The sequence below is a fragment of the Actinia tenebrosa genome, unplaced genomic scaffold (assembly GCF_029948245.1).
Source record: "Actinia tenebrosa isolate PJP-AT-01 unplaced genomic scaffold, QUT_ActTen_1.0 PGA_scaffold15__27_contigs__length_11533743, whole genome shotgun sequence".
NCBI classification, from domain to species: Eukaryota; Metazoa; Cnidaria; class Anthozoa; order Actiniaria; family Actiniidae; genus Actinia; species Actinia tenebrosa.
This window is the reverse complement of record NW_028292575.1, coordinates 54,705-80,000: the sequence shown is the minus strand read 5'-3', so window position 1 is coordinate 80,000 and position 25,296 is coordinate 54,705. Positions and strand designations below refer to the sequence as shown.

The 25,296-nt window shown below is 37.2% G+C and overlaps 2 protein-coding genes across 5 annotated transcripts in view; both read left to right on the top strand.

Moving 5' to 3' along the window:
• Positions 1–401, top strand: part of LOC116301707 (dimethyladenosine transferase) — a 5,600-nt gene extending 5,199 nt beyond the window's left edge. Inside the window, exon 12 of the mRNA XM_031710809.1 lies at positions 265–401. Within this exon, the coding sequence (XP_031566669.1) occupies positions 265–307 (43 nt within the window). The 3' untranslated portion in view covers positions 308–401. The remainder of the gene's footprint in view (positions 1–264) is intronic.
• Positions 402–1,045: 644 nt separating this feature from the next.
• LOC116301706 (adhesion G protein-coupled receptor L4) lies at positions 1,046–25,171 on the top strand. 4 transcript variants are annotated; one of them, XM_031710805.2, is made up of 29 exons: positions 1,046–1,367; positions 1,463–1,509; positions 7,528–7,702; positions 10,965–11,065; positions 12,070–12,220; positions 12,851–13,093; positions 14,685–14,945; positions 15,465–15,590; positions 16,018–16,155; positions 16,653–16,756; positions 16,939–17,133; positions 17,304–17,372; positions 17,679–17,787; positions 17,899–18,027; positions 18,446–18,515; positions 19,001–19,097; positions 19,375–19,424; positions 19,582–19,717; positions 19,798–19,895; positions 20,116–20,218; positions 20,495–20,657; positions 21,071–21,137; positions 21,429–21,495; positions 21,589–21,677; positions 21,906–22,032; positions 22,443–22,484; positions 22,597–22,746; positions 22,838–22,937; positions 23,299–25,171. In XM_031710805.2, exons 3-29 carry the CDS (start codon positions 7,603–7,605, stop codon positions 23,484–23,486), a joined length of 3,273 nt encoding a protein of 1,090 aa, XP_031566665.2. In that variant the 5' UTR covers positions 1,046–1,367; positions 1,463–1,509; positions 7,528–7,602; the 3' UTR covers positions 23,487–25,171. The 4 variants fall into 4 exon arrangements, with proteins under 4 accessions (XP_031566665.2, XP_031566668.2, XP_031566666.2 ...); XM_031710808.2 differs by lacking the exons at positions 1,046–1,367; positions 1,463–1,509 and adding an exon at positions 4,262–4,503; XM_031710806.2 differs by lacking the exons at positions 1,046–1,367; positions 1,463–1,509 and adding an exon at positions 5,042–5,346.
• The last annotated feature ends 125 nt before the right edge of the window (positions 25,172–25,296 follow it).

Genomic DNA, 25,296 nt, shown 5'->3' with positions numbered 1-25,296 from the left:
TAATAACCCTAGACTCGCCCGCAACCTATATGAGCAAAGCTGTTCGTAAGTTCTCGCCTTTGCTCGAGAGTTTCTCCGGGTTCACAGGTTGTCCCTCCCTCCATACAAATTGACCGTACAGCACTATAGTCATGTTTCTGCTTCAGGAGACTGAGAAATCCTGACTTCTCGGGGATCGACCCAAAAAGACTACATTTCTGTTTACAAAATAACCGGGTTTTTTTTTTTTTTCTTTTTTCTTTTTTCTTTTTTCTTTTTCTTTAGGTTACTGAACGTATTCAACTCACAAGGAATTCATTTTGCTTAGTCTACCTGTCCCTGGTAATCACTCAATTTTACTGACCTTAAACGCCCAGTTCCACATCTCACTTGACCACGAAATAAAAAAAGATTGGTAGTAATTTAGTTATCAATTTATAGCTTTGCGAATTCATAAACTCTCGACAAAAACCAAGCTTGTAGACTTCGCACTGAGCAGCAGAATTTGTGCCACAATTATTTTAAGACCTTCTTTCAATTCAGTCTTCAAATATCTTCAAAAATATCTTCTTGGAATTTTTGAAAGGATTTTGAAAAACAATTTTACTTGTTTTACTTGATAAAGCGCTTTGAATGCATGAAATTCCATGGTAAGATTTTTCAATGGAAGAGCGGAGAAGCGTCTGTGGGGGGGTATTTGTAGTTTTTGTTGCGAAAGAGCCGAGAGGGTCCTGTTTCTTTGACAGCCTTGCCGAGAGCATAGACCAAAAAGAATGGATGTAACATTATAGCAGCTTTGTATTTGAAAAGATTAACACGTGCTCCTTGAAATGAATTTTAAGGCCTCGGCAAAAATATAAATTTTTCTTGCAGTTGTGATTATTCCCATCGTATAAAGAAACTTAAAAAATTAAAGTTCTAAGCTTAAAACTTTTTTAAAAAATTAAAAAACTAAACTGAAGACACATAACAGTTCGTTATATCAATCATTTAAAACCTTTCAAAATTCACTCGTTTTAATGCGTATTAAGCGGTTTTCAAAGCCCTGATAAATGCTTTTCTTTCTTATTAATTTGCTCCATTATGTGGTTAATTGGTCCATTTGCCATCAACCGCCAAAGTAATACAAGCATCACGACTCAACTCCGAAATAAAAGGTTGATAATAGAAGGACAAAGGGCTTGAAATATAATGGAATTGAAAACGAAATATCTTGAATTTGTCTGAAAGCAGATTTGTGGCCGGTAATGTTGACGTAAGATAGTGTTTTTAGCTTTATGTAGATGCGATTGCCTTGACATTGCAGGGTTGAGGAGGCACGATGTTGCTTGCTCTAGCAGAACGACTCAATAGTTTTGTTTGCGTGAAGTTGGCCGATTTGTTTGCATGTAAGTAGCTTATTTGCATCAGTTATTTTCGTTATCTTTGTCCTTTCCTTCGCTTTACTAACCATGTAGAATTTTCTATTTCCATCTGCTTCAAGCAAATATCTGAGCGTTGGTGACAGCTAATCATTCAGCGTTTGCAGAAGTAAGTACAATTAACTCGCCAACTAATGTGTTCATAAACGCAATGCTTGGTAGAATTTTGTCATTGAAAGCAGAGGGGGGAAACGTCAACTTTGTAAGTTTATTTGTTGCATTTTCATGGCACATTTTCCCAAACCAGTTGACGCTCGCAACTTGATAATCTTTATAATCTTCTGCGATGATTGGCAAAATGTTGACTTTGTCATTGAAAGCAAAGCAAAAAACGTCAATGTCTTAAGTTTATTTCATGCAATTTCATAGCACGTTTTCGTCAACGCGTCGACGCTCACATAACCCTAATCTCCTTCAGCAGTACTTTTCCTTGGGAAATCTTGAACATTTCTGCCTTAAAGTGGACTTCCAGTGATATTAAGACTGAAATGTTTCGCATTTCATAAAAATGTCATTTGTTTTGTTGATCTTCGAAGAACAAGAGTTTGCGCTTTTCAAATGGCCGCCCTACTTGTACAGGAATTAAGGTTGTATCATTAATTTCAATTGTGCAGGACGCTATGTTTTGGAACCATTTTTATTTAGTCATGCAGAGCTTTGCCATGCAATCTTTTTCTAGCCTGCGTGCATCCAAACACAAACAAACCTAACCAAGAGTTTGTGTTGTTCGGGTGCACGCAGGCTAAACTTTTAAAGTGCACATGAACCCTTCGACAATACTTTCAGTACTGATTCTACACGAAGTAAATAGTTGAATGGTAAAATATTTCTTGATTTGAGTGATGCGTTTCTAAGTTATGAAGGTTTATACTTCCAATATGCTAATGAGTGTGACGTCTATTAAGGCTTAATCAAATATACAAAATCGAACTGGTTCATAGAAACAGTATTTAAAAAGCATCATTATTTTACTCATGGTTTACATGAAAGCTATTTACAATTTTTATTTTCAAAATGGCCAGCATTTAGTATTACTAGTTACAACAAAAACACTCAAATACCTTACCTGACGTCATCATCATTAACATATTGGAAGTATAAACCTTCATAACTTAAAGACGCATCACTCAAATCAAGAAATATTTTACCAATCAACTATTTACTTTATGCAGAATCAGTACTGAAAGTATTGTCGAAGGGTTCATGTGCACTTTAACACAAACCAACATCGCAAACCCGTCCAAACACTCTATAAAGTCAGGGAAATGGAGGTAGTTTCAACTTCGAAGCAGATTTAGTTTAGTTTAACGCAATGTTTCCTCGCAAGGACTAGAATTTTCGGAACTTTTTTTTCTTGCATACTTAAAAACGTAATAAATAAAGCTAGATTGTTCGTGGTGATTTTTTTACGGATTTCAGCGCACTAGAGTATAACATATAGAGCTTAATTTTGGAGTCGTTTGTTCACTGTCGTGGCGAGTAAACCGAGGCAGTCCACGATTCGGTTGTTTCTTCGAGTCTCCACATTTAAGACCTAAAATTGAAGTTTAAATTTTACTTTTATGGTTTAATACCTGAAGGAAGCCTCTAGATTTATAAATGCGAAGATAGGTAGCAAACGATTCGTGCATGGGTATAAAAAAACTACTTTATATATAATGACTAACGTGACCGATGCCCTGGAGCTGTTTTAGCCCTGGGGAGGTAATGAGTGAATCACTAATCGCCGTATCCACGTGACATCGCGTATAATGTGCAGTGACACTTGTATAGAGAGAGGGTCGTTTATTATAGAGCCCGAGAGATATTGAGATAATTAGTGGAGGATATATGATACTTGACAGCAAGAAGCCATGATTATAGCAGGAAAACGAGAGGTAAAAACCCAATTCAGTTAATAATGATGCTACGAATTTTGTGTAAGTTTCTAAAATAAAACGTTTTCTTTTTTCGGACTACTTTTTCGAGGTTGGCCACCAAAGAACTACTTCTGTCTTCTGTCATAAGTTCATTAAACTAATTTCTTTTAGTTTTCTTCGCTTTCTTTCATTCCTTTATTCTGTTTACTTTTCTATTTCTTACTTATTTTCTTACTTTTTATTAATCAGTCATGATTCCTTTTCTCCTTTTTTATTTTTTTCTGTTTGTCTCGCCTTTTTTCTCTCTTTTTGTCTCTGATTTATTTCTCTTTAAATTTTAATTATCATGTTATTCGTTATTTAGTTTTCTTTTAGGGTGGGTTAGGGGGGGGAGTATGGGGGGTGAGGGAGTGGCGGGATGGCGTAGGTATGGAGGGGGAAGGGGAGGAAGGTAGGAGTGCGGAAGAGTAAGGCAGAAGAAAAAAACAAGAAAGGACAGTGAAGGAAGTGAAGGGTCGGTGGTGGGTAATGGCGTGGGGTAGTATGTCTTGCACGGAGTATCTTCTCCACTGCCCTTTTTAGGCTCCATATCCGGCATTCATTTCTTTCTTTCTTTCTTTCTTTCTTTCTTTCTTTCTTTCTTTCTTCTTCTTTCTTTTCTCTTCTTCCTTCTTTCTTCCTTCCTTCCTTCCTTCCTTTCTTCCTTTCTTTCTTTCTTTCTTCCTTTCTTTTTCTAAAAATGCAGAAGATCAGCTTAAATTAACAATAAATCTGCCCTTTATTTTCAACACGTTACAACAAGATATGACATTTCTTAGTTCCCGTTTATTCCTGTTATTCCCAACACTGGTTCATATCAATTACAATTCTGTAATATTCTAAAATCATCTTGGCAACTATCCCTAGGATCTACGCCTTTTTTATTTTCACCTCAGGAGTCATAACTTAACATTCTTGAAAGTTCGAAATCTCTTCTTTTGTCATTCATATTTACCTTCACATTTATAACTTGTTTATTATTACTGGATGATAAATGTAATACACTACTCGTGACAGCAAGAAAGGGTTTTTACCGACCTCACAGAGATCATATTCCATCCTGTTGTGAAAGTCCTGTGACAGGATTAAGAAAGAAAGAAAAAACGCTGCCAACTGCTTACTTCTACTTTAACAGAACAGAACATGTGATTCTATTTTGATCTCTTCATCTTGTGACTGATCTATTGCGATACATATATATAAAAGTGAGTACATTTAGTTAAGAACAGTTTGAACCTGATCATGAGTTTCCTCTAAAATTTTCATTTTCTTGACAAGTCGGACCACCATGTCTTGTGATAGGAATAGCGTTATAAATTCTTGTAAATGATGCAAAATACGTAATGATGTAAAATATCCTTTTCTTCTGAATATTGTTTAAATTGAAATTGAAACTGCAAGACAAACTGAGTATTACAAGTAATTATACTCTTATTTGTGATGATCCATTCAGTTTCGAGTATCAAGTCACAATATTTGTTTGTTTTTTTAACTTTTTTAAATATTATTTATTATTATTTTATAATTTTTAAAAATATATATATTTGTCAACCTTCAGAATTTTACTATTAATACAAATTATTTATATATTTTTTCCTTTTCTCCTTCTTTAACACGATTTAAATATGTGAGTGAGTTAACAGTTGATTGATTGTCATAGCTAAAAAATTCTCAAGTACTAATTTTGCTGCTCGTTTCAGCGATGAAAGCGGGGAATTAAAACTATCCAACCTAACTTGCTATATCAGTACATGGATCAGACAATATTCAAGCTTATTATTTGTGTAATTTGTTATGTTACTCCAAGATAATCCTTCGGTTATATTACGCGAAGAAAAAACTCCCTCGCCTTGAAAAAAAAACCACTTTTAACATCGATTCAAAAAGAAGCTGCCAGGCTCAAGTGACATTCAACTTTTAAAACGTCAGCAAGTTTCAAGTACAACACATGAAATACTTGAGATGAACTATATATTATAGTCACTGAATCTTTTTCGGCGACAAATAGCTCTGGACTGCATGAATGGCGTCAAGCCTGGTACTTCTAGGTAAAAGTTTTGATATTATTTGACTTTTCTTTTCTTGTGGTTTATCATTACTCTCGATGTATCGGTTTTTGTTTTTTGCTTCAACTAACAATGAAATTTCACCTCATACTGCATGCATCATGTGCACACTTCGGAGCTATAGTTTTTAAAAAAAACTTTTTTGAAGTGAGTCTTTGCGATTATTCCTTGGTGTGCTTCGTACATTGATGTATTGGCAGCCATAGTTAATGTTGCGTTTTTGCCTCATTTTTACATGATTTTTTTTTATTTATGTAAAGTATCGTGCATGTATGACTAGTTTAGAGTTTCGATCATATGCTTCAATCGAATGATCATAGCTCCATATATCAATATAGAAACCGTCCTTAAAAATAGTACATCTTGTATTTTCTGCCACACACACTTGGTAAAAGTCGATTCATTAATCACGTTTTCTGTACGTGTCTTTGCATTCAACGCATGTTGCGGTTTTATTTCTGATCGTGGTGGTATTCCGCTATCAGCTTGACTGCTGTAACACTAGAAATTGTAGTTTGTTTGTTTTTAACCAGTGCTTCTATTCTTACTTTCTTGTTTACCCTGTCTTTCGTTCTTTTCTCTTCCCAGCTCTCTTTCATTCATTTGTTTATTATATACCTAATTATACTTTATTATATTATGGACCTCATTTCTTTCTTTCTTTCTTTCTTTCTTTCTTTCTTTCTTTCTTTCTTTCTTTCTTTCTTTCTTTCTTTCTTTCTTTCTTTCTTTCTTTCTTTCTTTCTTTCTTTCTTTCTTTCTTTCTTTCTTTCTTTTTTTTCTTTTTTTTCTTCTTTTTTTTCTTCTTCTCAATGTAGTTACATTTCCTTTCTTACTAATCTTTTTCTATTTCCCTTTTCTATTCCCTTTTCATCATCATCCCCTTTTATTTCTACTAACATATGTTTACATATTGCTTTTTTTATGCTATATATTTTCAGTTTTGTTTGTCTATTGTTACATTTTCGTATCTTCTTCTAATAACTAAGCGCAGGTGTTTTATCTTCATACAACAGTATCAAATGTAAACAGATCCCTAAATCCTCCCAGATAAAAAATCCAACGCGCTTCATTCTCTTCTTCCATTCCATTAATCCCATTTAAGAGAGTTCTTCAATAACTCTTTCGCTCTCTCTTATGAGTGTCGTATCATTGAGATTAAACACGCCGATAATGACCTTAAAAAGCTAAATTACCGAGAAAAACACCTTATAGAAATAAAACAATTGGTTTAGCGACTCAACGCAATGAGACAGTAGCATGGCTAGATTGTCTAAGCGATTCTTCCAAACATGAATTCGAATCGGAATTATATCAATAAACGTGAAACAAAAACACCTTTGATTGGCAATTATTTCCTAAAAAATTCTAGAACTTTCATGGTTTTTTTCACAATAGATTTAAATTAGGTTAGTTTTAAGCCACGATGTAACTTTTCACTTTCTGTCAATTATTTCACTTCCCTGGACACTTTATTTGCAAGGGAAGCGGCGAAAAGCGTGTTAAAAATCATCACAAAGGTAATCCCGAGGTATTTCTTGCAAACACAAGTTGAATTGTTTGTTTTGTACCGATATTTAGTGTGGTACAAGAGTATATACGAGCACCTGACACCAAGCTCCACACCTTTGGTTTGATCTTATCTGAATGCGTAGGCCAGTATAGACTCAGCGGGTTTTTTTCTGTGTCAATAACAAAAATAACATATATTCTTCATGTAAAGAAATCATTAATTAACGAGAAATCCAGGAAAAAGAAGTTAGGAGTTCCGTTCTGATTTTTCGACGAATTGTATAGTTTATTAGGAAAAAGAGTGCAATGAAACAGATTGAGTTTTGTCTAATTATACTGTCATTTTATCGCGCTAATAATCTTACTTTTTGAGTCTTGAGTCAACCTATACTTCCGTTCCCAAAATACAGGCATCATTAAGACAATTATTCGAAGAATTCCTCGTCGATAAGAAGGAAATTCCTCCATGACGTTAATAACTAAGCCAGTCGTGGTGGAGCTGAAAGCGCGCGCCTTTCGGTCTAGAGACATCAATCATTACAATCACGCAGTGCTCACTTGATATTTTTTACTCAGCCCACGCCTTTAATTTTCTATGGTACATTATCTATTTCTACGCAATATTAATCAATAGACTTTATTTTTCTTTAGAATCTAAAGGAGCCTTGATCGCGACGAGTTACTGAGTATCGTTAGATCTGCGTACTGGCTCCTCAACTAACCAAGATGTCGACGATATTTCGACTATTTTATGTACTAGTGGTGACTTTATCCTTGAAAACGGCCAAAAATAAGATCTTTGGATATCAAGATATCGAGTCTAAAGGTTAGTAAGCAAGCAGTAAGTCAGACAAACTCCCAGCTGATTCAGGGGTCATGAGTGACTATTCTCTTTTCATGACAATGTCGACATTACAATTCGTAACAAAAGGGTTGTTTCTTGGAGCCGGGATTTTTTCTTTCACAAACTGACCATGATCAAATCAATTAGAGAATTTCCCCCCATATTTGTGTTTTTCGCTGTTTTTGTACAGAAACTTAATCTTATTTATTCACAGTAGCCTAGATTTTCACTCCTCTAAAATTTCAATTTCATTTTTTTTTTTTTTCTCGAGAAAAAGTTTTGATGATTGAATTTTTTGTGTTCAACATTTATTCCGCAAGGTTCCGTTTTAACACTAGCACAATGAACCAGAACTCGCGATACATCAAGTATTTATTCCAAATATTGTTCTCATCTGAATGTATAAGTGAAAGCCTCTTTGGATTTTGACACATCGTAAGTGAACAAGACTTGCTGAGACACGCAAAAAACTCTTTGTCAATAAAACCTCGAAACCAAAGTAGAAAAACGCCATTATATCAAATTTACTTATGGATCAGCGTATGGATGGATTTGACAGTAAAAGTCCTAGCTTATTAGAAACCGCTAGCGATAATTAGTGGATAATTTCTGTTTATTAATCACAAAAACTCGATCTTGAAGCAATTGAACAAACGTTTTTTGACGCAAAATGTAACTACAACAGCTCCAAAGAAATTCAATCAAAACATTCGTGATATTTCCTCCAAAAATCGTGTTGTTCGTCACCCTCATCGTGACCCCTAGTAACATCATTTGTTTTATAAGTATTTGACTTTCGGTTCTTTAAAGATAACAGTTGGTAACTTTGGCCTAAAGGAACATAAAGATTTAGTCTTAATATAAACGAGACATCGAGAAGAAGATTTCGTGTAGCTATAGTTAAACGTGCCACCCGGGAAGAAATTTTGATTGAGGTTTATTTTTAACCATTTTTACCGACAAATGGTGCTCTATTTACAGCTTATTCTGCCTCGTTAAAATTTATTCCAGGACAGAGATGTTAAGCCCTGTAAATCCTTTAATAGAATTTTTAAAGAAATTGAAACTATCTTCTCTGATTACGAGAGTTCTGTAAGAGAGTTCTGTGACCTAAGCAGATAGTCTAGATCTTTCGCAGTACAGGTCACCGACGTTGTCATGGCATTTAGAAAGATTAGCTTCCTTAATATCTTGGATAGGGTCGATAAAGACTCTTATTACCCCGGAGTAGTCAATCGATAAAAATCGATATCGATTTTGCCAATCGATAAATCGATAACAATCGATACCGCTGATTTGATTGATATCGATCGTATCGATCAATCGTTAAAAATCGAACTCACACTAAATTTTTGTATCGATTTTTATCGATTGATTGATTATATACATATCGATTTTTTTCGATTTATGTCTTGAAAAATTTCTATCGATGATCGTACGAGGGCCGTGTGGCTACGGATTTACACCACCGGCAATTACTCTTTCGTAACCATAGCTTGACACTAACTAGAGTTTGTTATAGTCATCAGTGAACAGATAGCAAAAGTACTTGGATAATTAGCTGCCTGATCTACATATTATTACTTGTGAATTAATAGTTATAAAATCTATTGCACTATCATCGATATTTTCGAATACTTTCCGTGAAATAAAGCTGATTATATGATCGTACTCATTATTGGATCGAATTAAAGCTCTGTCAAATCTTGATCGATAAAAATCGATTAAATCGATAAAAATCGAACTCACACCAATTTTTTTTATCGATTTTAAACGATTTCCCATAAAAATCGATACAAATCAGCTGATTTCTATCGATTTTTATCGATATCGATTTTTATCGATTGACTACTCCGGGCTTATTACATAGATATTAATCGTTGTGGGGATATAAAGTAGATTTTCGGTCATAAACAAACCGAGTATTTAAAACAAATTGAAACTGAAACTGTGTGTGTAAATATAGTGTTTATCGTCGGAACAAGGGCGCCAGGACAGACGGATTGGGTTTTGAATACGTGTGATTGTTTCAGTTATTCGTAGATTTCTAATTGAATTGATATATGTTTGTTTCTAAATGGATACTAAATAGTGTTCACTTATCTTTCCATCCAACGGTCGTTCTGGTTCGAATCAGCCGTACGATATGAATATATTTACCACGAATATATAGACCCCGGTCTATTTTACTGTACTGAAGGTAAATTTGATTAACTTATTAAAGGTGAGTAATCGCTAACGAAGCGGCGCCGGCGCTGCTTGGCACGAATAGTGCAGCGGTAAATACTCAGAGCGTACGTACAGCTAGTCTCCCCCACAGCCGCTTTCAGTGTCGTCACGCAACGCTTTCTACTCAGGGGAGAAAGCGTTGCGTGACGACACTGAAAGCGGCTGTGGGGGAGACTAACGTACAGCTGATTAAAACCAGAAAGACCGTTGGTGGACGTGGTAAATATATTCATATCGTACGGCTGATTCGAACCAGAAAGACCGTTGGATGGAAAGATAAGTGAACACTATTTAGTATCCATTTAGAAACAAACATATATCAATTCAATTAGAAATCTACGAATAACTGAAACAATCACACATATTCAAAACCCAATCCGTCTGTCCTGGCGCCCTTGGTCGGAATATCTTCGTACGAACCTCTTGAAACACTCGTGCGCGCGATGCTCAATTTACAAAGTGTCTTCAAAGTTTTCAAAGGTTTTCAAAATTTACACTGCAAAGTTGAAATTAAATCTAATATGAATCAGAGAAGCTTGCAGAAAACGAAATTAAAATCTGCGCAAATCGCTTTAGCACTGCGCACAAATTATAAGTTGCGCGCGCAATATCTCTTGTTTACTTCAACTACAAACTCATACCCAGCGGCCTGCTTTTCTTCTGGCCTGCGGCGAAGAACGAGGGCTCTGGCATAATCCATATTTTGGCGCATGCGCAATTTTTGGAAAGTGAAATATAAACGATCAAAATAAGCAAAGTAAAAACTAAATCAAAGCCAAAATAAAAGTCAAAATCATAGTACAATTCAAAAATCGGGCAAAAAATATTTTTGATTTTTGGCAAGTCTTTGAACGCGTGCGCTGTTATACCGGAAGTCCAAGCAATCCTTGTCTCAAAAAATGGATTATGCCAGAGCCTTCGTTCTTCAACGCAGGCCAGAAGAAACGCAGGCTCTGGGTACCAGATTGTTTCAACTAATGAGCCTTTCTTTTTTTGTCTTTTAATGTAATTTTAGGAATAGAGTTCAACTGCTCAGTTTCAGAGTTAAATCACTTTAACACTTCACTATTCAACATCTTGTATCCAGCAAATATCAGAACGTTCTATCAGCATTCGGTAAGTGCACGCATTAGAATGGTTCTCGTATGAAAAGGAAAACTCCTGATACTGACCATAGTTGATGGAGCGGAATGGTTTGGAAACTCCATAGAGCGAAGCTATTGTTTTGCGTTTGATGTTGAACCGTACTATCACGTTTTACTGACGCTGCACAATAATCCAAAGCAACTATGGCTGAAAATACTCATTTCCTTATTATTTTCATGTATGAACACTTTGAAAGTGAAAACTTTCATTCGATGACCACAAATTATGCGGATAAATATTTCCACGCAGATACAGTTAAGTTACTAGATGAAAAATAAGAAAGCATGAAAAAAGGCAATTTCCTTTTCAATAAACAATTTGTATTAACCATATAGGATTAATTAACAAATAATAAGCATTTTAGAACGTTTTTTAGGGTTAAAAACTTCTATATCCCCTAATACTATGAACAAACGGAGCAACTTTTTCTTCTCTGTGCACCGTCAACGTCATATAACAATGGATAAAGTCGAACAAAAACAACCATTCCGCTTCCATTAACTATGTACTGACCACGTATATAATGGGTATAGCATGTTACAGTTACGGTAATCTAACGGTTGCGGCTACATGGACAAGGGCTACCAATATCGTTTCCCACCCATACAAAATCAGCTCTTTTGCCGCCAATATTTATGATACTTTGTAATGAACAAGTACACTTATTGACCACGTGATGCGCTCAATTTCATGACCGTCATTATCTTCCCTGCGCATGCGTAGTATGCACCACTAGACCGCACAATCTTTCTGCATGATTTTCAACCACTTTTATACGTTTTTTTTCGACGCACATAAAGCGATGACGACCGTTAAGTTCGTCCAGACTTCGTTTAAATCGTGCTCAAGTTTTTGGGAACAGATCGTTTGCTGAGCAGCTTCGTAATATCGAAGAGAACCTTTTCAGGAGTGTATATATATTATTATTATCTAGGCTTTGTTTCAATATTTAGAACTATAATTTTGTCCCTCAGATTCAATATTGGCCTCCAAATGTTTCCCAAAAGAAGAAAAGTGTTACACCGACCCCACATAAGATGTCCGATCTGTATAACAATACTGTACTCAATCAAAGGACACGTAAACCACGAACTTGTACGATTCTACGAACAGCAATAACAAACAGTAAGTATATAGTCACTGCCCTAGGAACCATCACTTGAAATTTGATCTAAGTCAGGGCACGGCTAACTCACAGATTGAACCCTGAAACAACCTCTGGGCTGATCTAAGTCAGGGCACGGCTAACTCACAGATTGAACCCTGAAACAACCTCTGGGCTGATCAAAGTCAGGGCATGGTCAACTCACAGATCAAACCCTGAAACAACCTCTGGGCTGATCTAAGTCAGGGCATGGTTAACTCGCAGATAGAACTCTGAAACAACCTCTGGGCTGATCTAAATCAGGGCATGGCTAACTCACAGATAGAACCCTGAAACAATCTCTAGGCTGATCTAAATCAGGGCTACGGCTAACTCACAGATTTAACACTGAAACAACCTCTTGGCTGATGTAAGTCAGGGCACGGCTAGCTCACAGATCTAACCCTGAAACAACCTCTGGGCTGATCAAAGTCAGGGCATGGCTAACTCACACATCTAACCCTGTAACAACCTCTGGGCTGATCTAAGTCAAGGCACGGCTAACTCACAGATAGAATGTTCTTTCTTGACGAAAGATTTCATTTCTTAATCAATCGTTTTGCCTCATAACATGGCATTTTTTCATATAACTATGCTTTGGTTTTCTTCAGATTTTTATCCAGTTGAAGGGTTGCTGGTATTCGTCATTAATTTAACTCACACTTTCGTGAGCTGGAAACGAGTCAAGGCACCCCCAGGGGCCAACATCACATACAAGACCTTTATGAATAAGGGCTCAGATGGCAATCAGAATATAGAGCTTGTGTGTCATGGCAACAAAACCGGTTGTCTCTTTAAGAAAGATAAGATTCCAATGAGCTTTGATATCTACGTCAATGTACACGCGGTACAAGGTAAATGAGTAAGAAAACGCTTAAAACTACGTTTCGGCTTGCATACTTGCTTTGTTTGTTTATGATGCTTCGTCTTTGTTTGTTTTCTTTGTTTGCTTAGGTATTCTTTCTCTTCGTTTGCTGTTTGTTTGTCTGTCTTTTTAAGGGACGAACCATTAGATGATTGATGGAGGATTGCAGGAATTTGAGTTGCATGATATCTATTTTTTTGGCTCAACCCTTGAACATTATTTTTTTTGCGTACAGTAAGATATTTTTCTTCTAGCAGAGGAGGTTGCACGATATTTTTTTGCGTACAGTAAGATATTTTTCTTCTAGCAGAGGAGGTTGCACGATATTTTTTTGCGTACAGTAAGATATTTTTCTTCTAGCAGAGGAGGTTGCACGATATTTTTTTGCGTACAGTAAGATATTTTTCTTCTAGCAGAGGAGGTTGCACGATATTTTTTTGCGTACAGTAAGATATTTTTCTTCTAGCAGAGGAGGTTGCACGATATTTTTTTGCGTACAGTAAGATATTTTTCTTCTAGCAGAAGAGGTTGCACGATATTTTTTTGCGTACAGTTAGATATTTTTCTTCTAGCAGAAGAGGTTGCACGATATTCTTTTGCGTACAGTTAGATATTTTTCTTCTAGCAGAAGAGGTTGCACGATATTTTTTTGCGTACAGTTAGATATTTTTCTTCTAGCAGAGGAGGTTGCACGATATTTTTTTGCGTACAGTTAAGATATTTTTCTTCTAGCAGAGGAGGTTGCACGATATTTTTTTGCGTACAGTTAGATATTTTTCTTCTAGCAGAGGAGGTTGCACGATATTTTTTTGCGTACAGTAAGATATTTTTCTTCTAGCAGAGGAGGTTGCACGATATTTTTTTGCGTACAGTAAGATATTTTTCTTCTAGCAGAGGAGGTTGCACGATATTGTTTTGCGTACAGTAAGATATTTTTCTTCTAGCAGAGGAGGTTGCACGATATTTTTTTGCGTACAGTAAGATATTTTTCTTCTAGCAGAGGAGGTTGCACGATATTTTTTTGCGTACAGTAAGATATTTTTCTTCTAGCAGAGGAGGTTGCACGATATTGTTTTGCGTACAGTAAGATATTTTTCTTCTAGCAGAGGAGGTTGCACGATATTTTTTTGCGTACAGTAAGATATTTTTCTTCTAGCAGAGGAGGTTGCACGTTATTTTTTGCGTACAGTTAGATATTTTTCTTCTAGCAGAAGAGGTTGCACGTTATTTTTTGCGTACAGTAAGATATTTTTCTTCTAGCAGAAGAGGTTGCTCGATATTTTTTTGGGATTTACGCAATTCCCCGTCAACTATCTAATGGTCCGTCCCTAATTGCTTTTTTGTCTGCTTGTTAGGCAGTTTGTATTTTCCGGCGCTTGTTTTTTTATTTTTGTTTTGTTTTGTTTTGTTTTTTTCTTCGGTCTTTAAGCCTTTTGTTTTTGTGCCAAACTTATTCAAATACCGCACCTGCAAACCTTCAATATGTCCACCGTCTTCATTCTATACTCCTATGTATGAACAATGTCAAATAGACAATTATATTCCGAAATGATATCAATGTTTCATTTCATTTTCATCAGCACCAAGGTTACAAATTAACGTCACTGCCGTCGGATGGAACTTCATTCAACTCGCCTGGAACTCGGTGTCCCGTTACTATGGAAACGTGAATTACTCGGTCCTGTTTTTGTCAAACAACAGAGGTGATAAAATTATGGCCAATCATGAGCAAGCAAAGTTGGATGACCTTCAGCAGTATACGACATACTCTATTCAAGTACATGCTGTGAGGAATGGTAAAGTCGTAGTGCTGTCTGACTGGACGTTTGTCATAACCTCTGGTAAGTCAAGAAAGAAATTCCACTCAGCTATAGTAATCAGAAAAGAGATTGATAGTATTGCCCAAAAAATACCTAAAAATATAAAATGTTCCTCCAAAAAACAGAGACAAAATGTATGTATATCTGAATGGTGACTTGTCCAGGTAACAACCCCGCTCATCTGGGTTTGACTTGCTTTATCCACGCAACAATACCACACGATAAGATAGTGTTCGACAAAATGGAAAATGGTCACCCAAGAGATAACAACCCCACTTAACCGGGCTTAATTCACTTTCTCCAAACAAGAAGTTTTCAATGGGCCACGTCACGGTTCTAAGAACTTAGCGCGACATGGTAGCCATGGAGGCAATGCATCACACAGACTCATGAGAATATTTACCGTTGAAATCAGTTCAAGGGATTAGCTGTAGGTAAGGTCTGAGACCGGCTAGTCCCTCCCCTGAAGGGCTAGAACATTGTCCTTCTTGCACTGACTTCCATGATATTTGATGACAACTGAGGTATTTACTGTTGCAGACTATGATGAATGTAAGAACAACGACCACAACTGTGGACCTAATGGTTGGTGCGTCAATAACCAAGGATCATTCTTCTGTCAGACGTGTAATAAAGGATATAAAATAAAAGGAAACAACTGCGCGGGTAAGAAACCTCTGCGTGGTCAACCGGTATGAGCATCCGCGTACCGGGTTTACGCAACGATCGGGTGTCTTGATATAAGCAGCACTCGAGTGTGCGCAACAGACGTCTTCGACAGGGGATAAAATCTACACAAGACGCACACCCTTTTGCGCAACCATCCGGTCTATCGGGTATAAGCACCACATCAGTACACTGTATACGCAACACTGACACACTTCAAAAACCACAGGATCTATGCATCTCGCCGGTAGTATAGCCATCACATCAATATGATAATAGTCTTTGAATCTTATTCTCTGCTCCAAATGGTAGTCAAACACTGACCACCATGTGCTGTCAACCAGGTGTGTGAAGTCACGTGCGTGAAGTCACGTGTGTGAAGAATTTTTCAAATGCGCGTTCATTATGATATTATCGTTTCTCCAAGATTATGATGAGTGTAAGGAAAATGATCACAAGTGCGACGCCAAAGCAGAATGTATCAACACCGAGGGATCGTACACGTGCAGGTGTAATCAAGGCTACACAGGAGATGGATTCACATGCACAAGGGTCCCATCTCAAGGTAGTAATTTTTGTGTCAGTTTTAATCTTTACCGAACAAACTTTGCTGAATATAGACCTTCTCTTACCCTCCTACAGTCTTTCTACATCCCAACTTAAAAATCATCATGTGAGTCGAGTGTTGTGTGGTGTTGATATATAATGTAACGGTAGGTAGTGAGTGTGGAGAGAGCCTAACAGAAGAGTCTCGTACGGGGAGTGGTGGTTGTAAAGTATGAATATGAATTCTCGCTTTATATTTCTTTACACTCAACTAAGTACATGCCTTAGTAGTAGATTTTCATTACTGGCACCAGCATATAGTTTCCTGCTAGCAGTCTCCCTCGTTGGCAATTCTACCGCATTGCTCAGTTTAGTTCAGATTTAGTCAATGAAGTTCACGTAGAAAGCTTTCTAAAACAAATTGAAGAAGATTTACAGAATCTAACTGCATACATGATGTAAAAAAGGGGAAATAAGCTTTTTCTGAACACCATTCACCAATCCTATCCGGCATAGAACTGATCTCGAAGAAATGTAGCAAAGAGAAGCAGATGACAAGCTGGGATGATGATGATTTTAGCCACTGCGTCAATAAAAAGATAGCCAACTTATATGATGAGGTAGGTTGGATGATTTGTCTTCAATCCATTGTCCTTTTCTCTTCTCTTTTCTTCTCTTCCCTTCTCTTCCCTTCTCTTCAGTTTTCTTTTTCTTTTTTTCTTCTTTTTCTTTTCTTCTTTATAAAAAATCCTACAGTCATTTTAGACTTTTGTTTCACAATGTCTGTTTGTTTATTCTTTAGCTCAAGGGAAACACCGCTGACCCTGTTGCTGTTGCTAAACAGCTGGCTCAGCTCATCAACATCGACCAATCAGGACCTCTATATGCCAGTGATTTAAAACTCGTTATCAACACATTAGAGATCTTGTCAAGAGAGGATGTACTAGATCGACTGAGCGGTAGAGAAGATCATACTAAAGTCAATGATTATGGAATGGTAAGGATAGGATCTTATTTTCATCTTTCTGAAGTTTTGAGGAAGACTGGTAACGATCTGGTATCGCATAGAATTGTGGGACTGGATTTTAAAAAATTAAAGCGCTGCCACCTCGCAACCCTGTGTAACATCCGTATAACTAACAGGCATTTTATACGATATTCTTGCAGTCTGTCCTGAATATAACAAATGGAATCCTTGACGAAAAACTATTGCCATTATGGACACAAGTACCAGAGGTAAGAAGATTTATATATTTCTCAGTGTACCCATATTCTTCTTCCTCCCCTTTCTTGTTCCTTTGCGCAATTTTTTTTTGTGAACTCGGCCGACCGACCGACTGACTGACCGCGCTTTTTTTGTAGTGGTCGCTCACTGAAGGTTGACTTGCACTGCGCATCGACGTTACTGATTTTGCAAAAGTGTTAAGTAACAGCAAACCTCTCTGAGCGACCGCTAGCTAGATATGGTCGTTGGTCGTATCTGACAGGTTTCTTTGTATTGCGCGCAAGGTATAACCATGTTTTGTTATTTGATATCAACAGGGTTCAGCAGCTACACTCGCCAATAAAGTGATAGAAACAAACGATCGAATTGCGCTGCTTCTATCAAAGAACAACACAAAAGATGTCTACACAGAAAAGAAAAACATTGGTAATAAGTAAATTCAATGTTCATCATGAGACGTAGCACAGAAGAGGGTATCATTCGTAAATACAAAATTATAAGCCATAATGATTAGAATCTTTTGTTTGTTTGCTGTAGTGTTGTCTGTAAGAGGAATACCAGTGGACGGCGATTTAACTGACCAGCTGTTACCACCCAGCAGTGGTATGCGCGAAGGAAGTGTCCGTGTGCCCGCGTCAGTACTGAAACATCAGAACTCCAGCAAAGGTTATTCTTCAAGAAACACGATTATCTTTAAACTATTGGCAATATTTTTATTTTCCACTCAATATACGCTCTTGAATCGTAATTCATTCGGTCGTATAGGGATTTTGTACCGTCACGTGACAGCAGCCATGATAAGTGGCGGGAAAACAGAATCGTTTTACATGACAAATTAGAATTCAATTCCCAAGAACAGGCTAGGGATTTTATTGTTCTGCCATCTAACCACAGGCAGTCCAAACTATTTTATGGCGATTATGGGCGTGGGCACTTGATGGTGCAAAACCTCTATTTCTGGCAATAAGGAGAATACGGGAGCTACTTAACTTGTAGATCTGTGTCCAGCTTTCTAGATGTCGTTATTTAAGGACTGTGTTAAAACCGATTTTGATTTTTACTGACTGGTTGTTTTTATCTCAAGGAATGCGATATCTGTCGTTTGTATCTTACAAGACACTCAATGAAGTACTCCAAACTAAACTAGACGATGAGTGAGTATACATGAATGAGGATTAGAAATGAGTAGAAATGGCATGGGTGGCATGAGCAGCTACAGCGCTGTCTCTCACTCAACGCTGTGTTTAAGCCTGGGATCGTGGGTTGGATTATTGAGTAAGCCACACATGATTGGAGTTTGTTTGATGGGGTTGTTCTCTCCCTTGCAACGAGGGTTGAGCGTTGTGTGTTCTAAATAATGAATGTAGTGGTAGTGCGTTTTGAGCGAACCTCCACGGAAGAGTCCCTTGCGGGAAGTGATGATTACAAAATATAAGTTTTTATTACTATTCTTCGAATTCACGTTACATCATCGCGGCCATATTGGTGCTATTTAACAAAAGATTTCTCATTAGCATCTATTGTTAACGGTATCACAATGGCCGCCATGTTTTTGTCTTTTAACTTTCTTGGGAATGCTTACACCGATCAATTATTATTCAATCCTGACTAATAACGAGTATTATCTATCCTTTTGCAGGTTTAACGTCTTGTCGCCTGTCATATCAGTCACACTCACACCTCTTTCCAAAAACGAGTTTGACCAGCCTGTAGTGATAACCATCAAGCAACCTAAGGTACGTCGCGTACAGTTAAGGCGCAAATATTGTGCGCGCATGCACAATACAACGTTAGCGCGTCATGGCAAAAGTAAGTTTTTTTTTATTTGCAAGGAACATTTAACATTTCTAGCGGTGCGTTTTTTTTACGTATGGCAAAACGTTCTACGACAGCTTCACGCAGCGTTGATAGCGTTGAAAAGAGTGAAGACGATGTAACAATTAAAAAACTTTCAATGAAAAAAAAACAAAAAAAAAAACAACTAAACTCGTGCTTTTCTATCGATTCCCTAAGGATGATATACCTGGAGAACCGACTTGCGGCTTCCTCAACGTCTCCAAAAGGTAATTATACTAAATATTATTAAATGTTATTAGTATTTATAGTTTCTAGGGGTCAGGTCACATGATTTTTGTATAACGCGACACATTTTCCGTTAAGCATGTAAAATCCTCTTGTGAATATTTTTCTTACTTATTTAATTATCTGTTGTTGTTGTAGTGATGATATATCCTGGTCAACAGAAGGCTGTGAAGTGGGATCATCTAACGGCACACACGTTCAGTGTCTGTGCTATCACCTGACCAGCTTTGCTGTTCTTATGCAAGTAAAAGATGTCGACGCTGAAGCAATCGAGGTTAGTAATATGAAATGTCATGTTCTTTCTCTTTTCCTATTCTTATTTTACCCATCGTTTGATATTTATTTATTTTACAGAAAGAGCATCACTTTGCCCTGAGCATTATTTCATACATCGGTCTCTGTTCTTCAATAGTCGCTTTATTAGTCGTCTTTTTTACATTCGCATTCATAAGGTATGTTATCTTTTTTTTAAATAATAAACGTCTCTGCCTGCTTTCTCTTTCCCTCTCTCTCTCTCTTTTTAATTCCTTCCTTCCTTCCTTCCTTCTTGCTTGCTTACTTGCCTGTTTGCTTGCTTACTCGCTTGCTTTCTTCCTTCCTTCCTTTCTTTCTTTCATCAACGCAAACGCATCGAAGGCTTATTTTTATTTTTTTTCCCCCTTTTTCCTCAAGGTTTCTCAAACTCCCTCGTCACTTCATTCATGCGAACCTTGCACTGTCATTGGCTCTTGCTCACGGGACGTTCCTGTTTGGTATCAACAGAACGGAAGCCAAGGTAACGAACCTTTATTCATGCCTTAAAAAGCTTCCAGCAAAAGAAATGAATAACTCTTTTGGTTTTGATGAAGGAAATAGATAATGATTTTCAAAATCATGTGACGAGTGGACCCACAAATACTATGATGACTTGCAGCTGAAAGAGGATGGTGGTGGTGGCTGTAATTATGGCGTGAGTGGGTGGTGCTGATGATGATGATAATGATGATAACAGTCATGATGATGATGCTAAATCTAAGCTGATGATGAGCTTGTCTTATTCTTGTTCTGACAGATCTTGTGTAAAGCCGTAGCCATTGCACTTCACTATCTCTTCCTGGTGGCATTCACATGGATGGCACTTGAAGGTGTTGTCTTGTACCTGATGCTTGTCAAGGTCTTCCACAGCAGCATGTCCAGTAAAAAGATCAAGTTCATCTTCTTCCTTTGTGGCTGGGGTACGTTACTTACAATAACATATATTATAATTCAAAACTGGGTCGATTGATCAATTTATCGATTGGGGGGAGGTTGGTTGATTGGTCGGTCGAACGTTCGAACAGTCGGTCCATCAGTTAATTGCCTATTGTTTAGTTGAAGTCCTTGATGCCGGCCCTGCGTGCCACACAGGTATAATGGATGATGATGAGTTAGTCGGTCAGTCGGTCGGTTTGTAGATTGCAACTGGTCGTTCGATTTATTGTTTGTTTAGGCGATCGGTGCGGTTTATTGGTCGGTTGATCGACCTATCGATCTATCGGTCAATTGATTGGTGTTTGGAAGGTTCAAAACTAGCGTTTCGATACTAGTTCTATATTTTCCTCTTTGCCTATTTGTCAAATTGATTGAATTATTTATGGTCTTCTCCCAGGAATCCCAGCTGTAATTGTTTCTGTGTCAAGTGCTATCTACCACGAAGGCTATGGAACAGGAAACTTGTAAGTCTAACTGTTCCCCTCATCCCCCCTCCCCTCCCCTTCACGCCAAATTCTTGCGAAATCTATGCAGAGTGTACCAAAGCACCAAAATTTGCGTAAAGGTAGACTAGGATGTGCTAATCAATATTAGGACCGGCGCCCACCACAACTCTTACTTCTAAGCAATTTTTTTGGGAGCTTAGTCTTCCTTCCCAAAAAATTACAAACGTATAATGGTGGAGCAAGCATTTCGACCTTATTATTATCACAGCAATCAATAAATAACATATAATTTCGGGATTATATTTCCAGTTGCTGGCTGTCTCTGGACCGTGAGTTTGTCTGGGCATTCGTTGCACCCGTTCTGGCAGTCATCGCAGTGAGTAGCGTTCTTTCGTTATTAAATTATCAAAACCAAAATTCTTGTTTGATGTGTATACCTGTGTTAAACTCTCCAAACTTGTTTTTCTAGTTTAATTTCATTTGTCTTGGTGGGACATTCTACGTTATGGCCAAACGTGGAAGCAACTGTAACGCAGAAAATAAGGTGGACAAACTAAGGTGGGGATTCTATTTCTTTCTTTACTTTTCTTTTTTCCATCCCTTCCTTTTATTCTTTCTTCCTTCCTACTTCCTTCCTTCCTTCCTTCCTTCCTTCCTTCCTTCCTTCCTTCCTTCCTTCCTTCCTTCTTCTTTCTTTCTTTCTTCATTCCTTCCTTCCTTTCTTTCTTGCCTAACGTCAACATGTCTGGATATCTCCCTAACACTTATCCATTCGCTGTCCGTTAGGTACTGGACACGATCATGCTGTCTCCTGACGTGCATCCTGGGAGTCACGTGGTTACTGGGTGTTTTCTTCGTCAATAAACACAGTATCTTCATGGCGTATCTCTTCAGTATTCTCAACGCCTTTCAGGTTAATATCAACAAATATAACATATCATATACACCCTCTTATTATTAGTGCAATATTTTCCCATTTCGCACCATGCACGTGTAATTCCCTGGAGTATCATCGCTTAGCATACATCGCTTTCTTACGGAAAAACCTTTGAAAAAACCCTGGTGAAATTTGACTCGTAAGAAATAGCTAAACGTGGTTTGAACTTTCGAAGTTTTCACCAATAGACCTCTTTACCTTGGCCGTAATGTTTTTCCATTTCAGACCACTTGTCATTCCCTAGAGTATCATTTCTTTGTCTAAGGATACAACTCAAACTAAGAATCTTATTCTCAAGAGAATGACATGTACATGGTCTGCATTAAATGAAGAAAAATATATATATACCCAAGCTTATAAGGCCTATCTTGTCTCTCTCTATACAGGGACTGATGATATTTCTACTGCATTGTATCGGAGATCGAAAGGTGAATTTTTATGCTTTTTTTCTGCTTTGGTGTCTCCTATTCTCGAAGACCAATTTATATTACCATTACAAAAGCACCATGCGTAACGTTCAATGTTTTTCTCTCTTCAAAGATTCGTGCTGCGTATATCAGCATTCTAAGGTGTAATCCAGATCCTTACGGTTCATCCAGTGGTGGAGCTAAACTTCTGTACAAACAAAGCCTGGCAAGTCGATCAGGATCGGCACGTGACCACCCATCTGACGAAGGAACTGGTGAAGACGTAAGTGATAATGTCACGTGATGATCAAGTGAGGTTCCTTTGAGGAAATTTATTCTAATCTATGTATAATCTGGATTTAACATTTTTGCAGCAAAAATGTCCCGAAAAGCAGGAAAAGTCGTTATTAAAAACACCTGGTGTTTTGAAGCAAACTGAGATGAAAGGCGCGAAAAAAGAAACAAGTAAATCAGGTTAGTAGGGTTTAAAAAATACAAACAAACAAAAAACAAAAAAACAAAACAAAAAAAAAACAGGTCAATCAGGTTTGACATTCAAATTATCAAGCTGGTTTAAGTCAGGTGTCAGTCTTGTTTCAGACAGGTCAGTCAAGTTTGAACTCATACTTGGCAGGTTTGAATCAGGTCAATCAGGTCTAAAACAGATTAATCAAGTAGTGAAAATGTGTTCCTCCAGTAGTACCAACCCGATATAATACGTCAAGTTAAAGTACTAAGCACTTTGAAACCAGTTTAAAACCAAGCAGTCTAGTATTGGAATGAAATTATAGCCGTGCTTTATAAAGTGGTAACTTTTTTCCTTTTTTACGTGCAGTACGTATAAATGAAGAACCCGCCTCGAGACCTTACGCGTCTGCATACGGAGAAATCGCAAACCTCGAGTTGTCGCCTCTCAGCAAAACAGAATCATTTAAAGAAGCCTCGACACCCCTGATCAGTGAAGCGAACCCTGATACCTACCCTGACTCTACACAGATGAAGTTACATCCACAATGGGTTTAACACTACGACCAACATGAGTAATATATTGAGATAATAATCGAGTGATTGGGGTAACAGGATTTTAAGGTTCCCAGTCAATCCCATCATTCCTAGCAATCTCATTCTAAGTGCCCACGTTGCCTTTGGTCTGCTATAATATAGCAGACGATAAACATGTACTCTGACGATTAGATTTTGGTGTAGTTTGCTAATAGGCCTAATTCGCTGGATGGGACCTCAATCAATCCCATCATTCCTAACAATCAAATACTTGGAGTCGGCGTTCGTTTTGTTCTACATAAAAATAGCGAAGTACTTAGAGGAATTATTAATACTACCACTTTCTAATTGGCTATAAAGCAGAACACTAAAATTGACCAAAATAAACTGGCTAAAATGGAACCGGAAAAAACCTTTGGTTTTAGAAGTCGACCACTGCCCGGAAATAAACGAAGGCTCTTATAACGCGGTCTGGACTCTTGTCGTAGTTTAGAAGACTGATTTAAAACAAAAAAGGAATATGAGAAGCAATTATCTTTACCCATTCGTGATTCTACAATAACAGTCGATTCGTAATCATTAATTATAAGACTGATTAATGAAGAAAATCATAGTATATCGCTCAATTAAATCGTATATGCCCGAGTTACTGAGTGGCTGCCATGTTGGAGGTAATAGGGAATTAAGATTTGCAAAATCTACGACGGCGACGTCAACCAGAAGTGTAAATAATTTCTCTTTGGGGGTCTGTTCATTGGAGATTTCATTCAAAACATTGTCAGTAAAGTCAACTTGTCCACAGGGAAGACAGACTAGCTTTGAGGGCGCGAAACCCCAACAGAGAGTTTTAGATTTACGTTCACGGCAAACGTGAAACGTCAGTTGACCAGTAAAAAATTATTTTAATTTACTGAAAAAGAATCGCAAAAAAGTCCAAGTTGTAGAAAAACAAAAGAGTATTTGCGCTTGGTGAGAAGGTTTGTAAAAGGTAAAGTAAAATACAGGAAAACTATGAAAACGTGGTCACGTTTGCCGTTTGCGGGGAGAAAAAAAAGTCAATCTAAAACTCTCTAATGTGTAGTTATTTACACTTCCGGTAGATGTCGCCGTAGTAGAATTTGCAAATCTTAAAGTCCCTAATCATCATCCAATACGGCCATCTGTTCTGTTTATATGAAGATATAGAAATATAGATAAGTTATAGTGCTTGGGAACGAGGTTATTCCCAAGCACTATAATTTATCTATATTTCTAAGTGCTATGCGGTCCACATATTCTCATCTGTTCTGTTTATAGTTCTGTTTGAAGCGGATTCTGAAATTCAGCTTCAAGAAGTGACCCATTAAGTTAAAAAATCATAATCAAACAAAACTTTAAAAGTGTAATGTAATTTCCAAGATTATTATTATTTATTATGCTATGCGATAAATTGTATGAATATATTAATGTTAATATCTTATATAAAATATACTCAATAATTTAAAAACATCCGTAAACAAAGTCAATATTTTGTGTAGGCTCTAAGCCTTCGTTGTGGATGGTCAGCGCCAAACGATTTAAGACAAACTGGAGTATAATATATAAAATATATGCAAATTTCACCTTGAGTGAAGTAAAAGCCGAACATGTTTACTTGTTTTGAAGTTATTTCCTCAATTGTAATCCTAAGTATGATCCTGCGATTAAATACGTATTGCAATCTTTCAGGATTTTGCTTGTTTTTTTTTTTTTTATTAGCTGATTGAATGAATGAGGACCATACCTCCAGACCTAGTGCTGAAGCGCAGTATGGCAGCGCGAAGCATTTACGGCTACGCCAGAGATTTCGACC

What these genes read in the sequence shown, in the direction of transcription:
- LOC116301706 (XM_031710805.2), top strand. Translation starts at nt 7,603, where the DNA reads ATGTCGACGATATTTCGACTATTTTATGTACTAGTGGTGACTTTATCC. An exon ending in GACGTTTGTCATAACCTCTG is followed by an intron (nt 14,946 to 15,464) that starts GTAAGTCAAGAA and finishes TTACTGTTGCAG; the next exon opens with ACTATGATGAATGTAAGAAC. An exon ending in ACGAAGGAACTGGTGAAGAC is followed by an intron (nt 22,747 to 22,837) that starts GTAAGTGATAAT and finishes ACATTTTTGCAG; the next exon opens with CAAAAATGTCCCGAAAAGCA.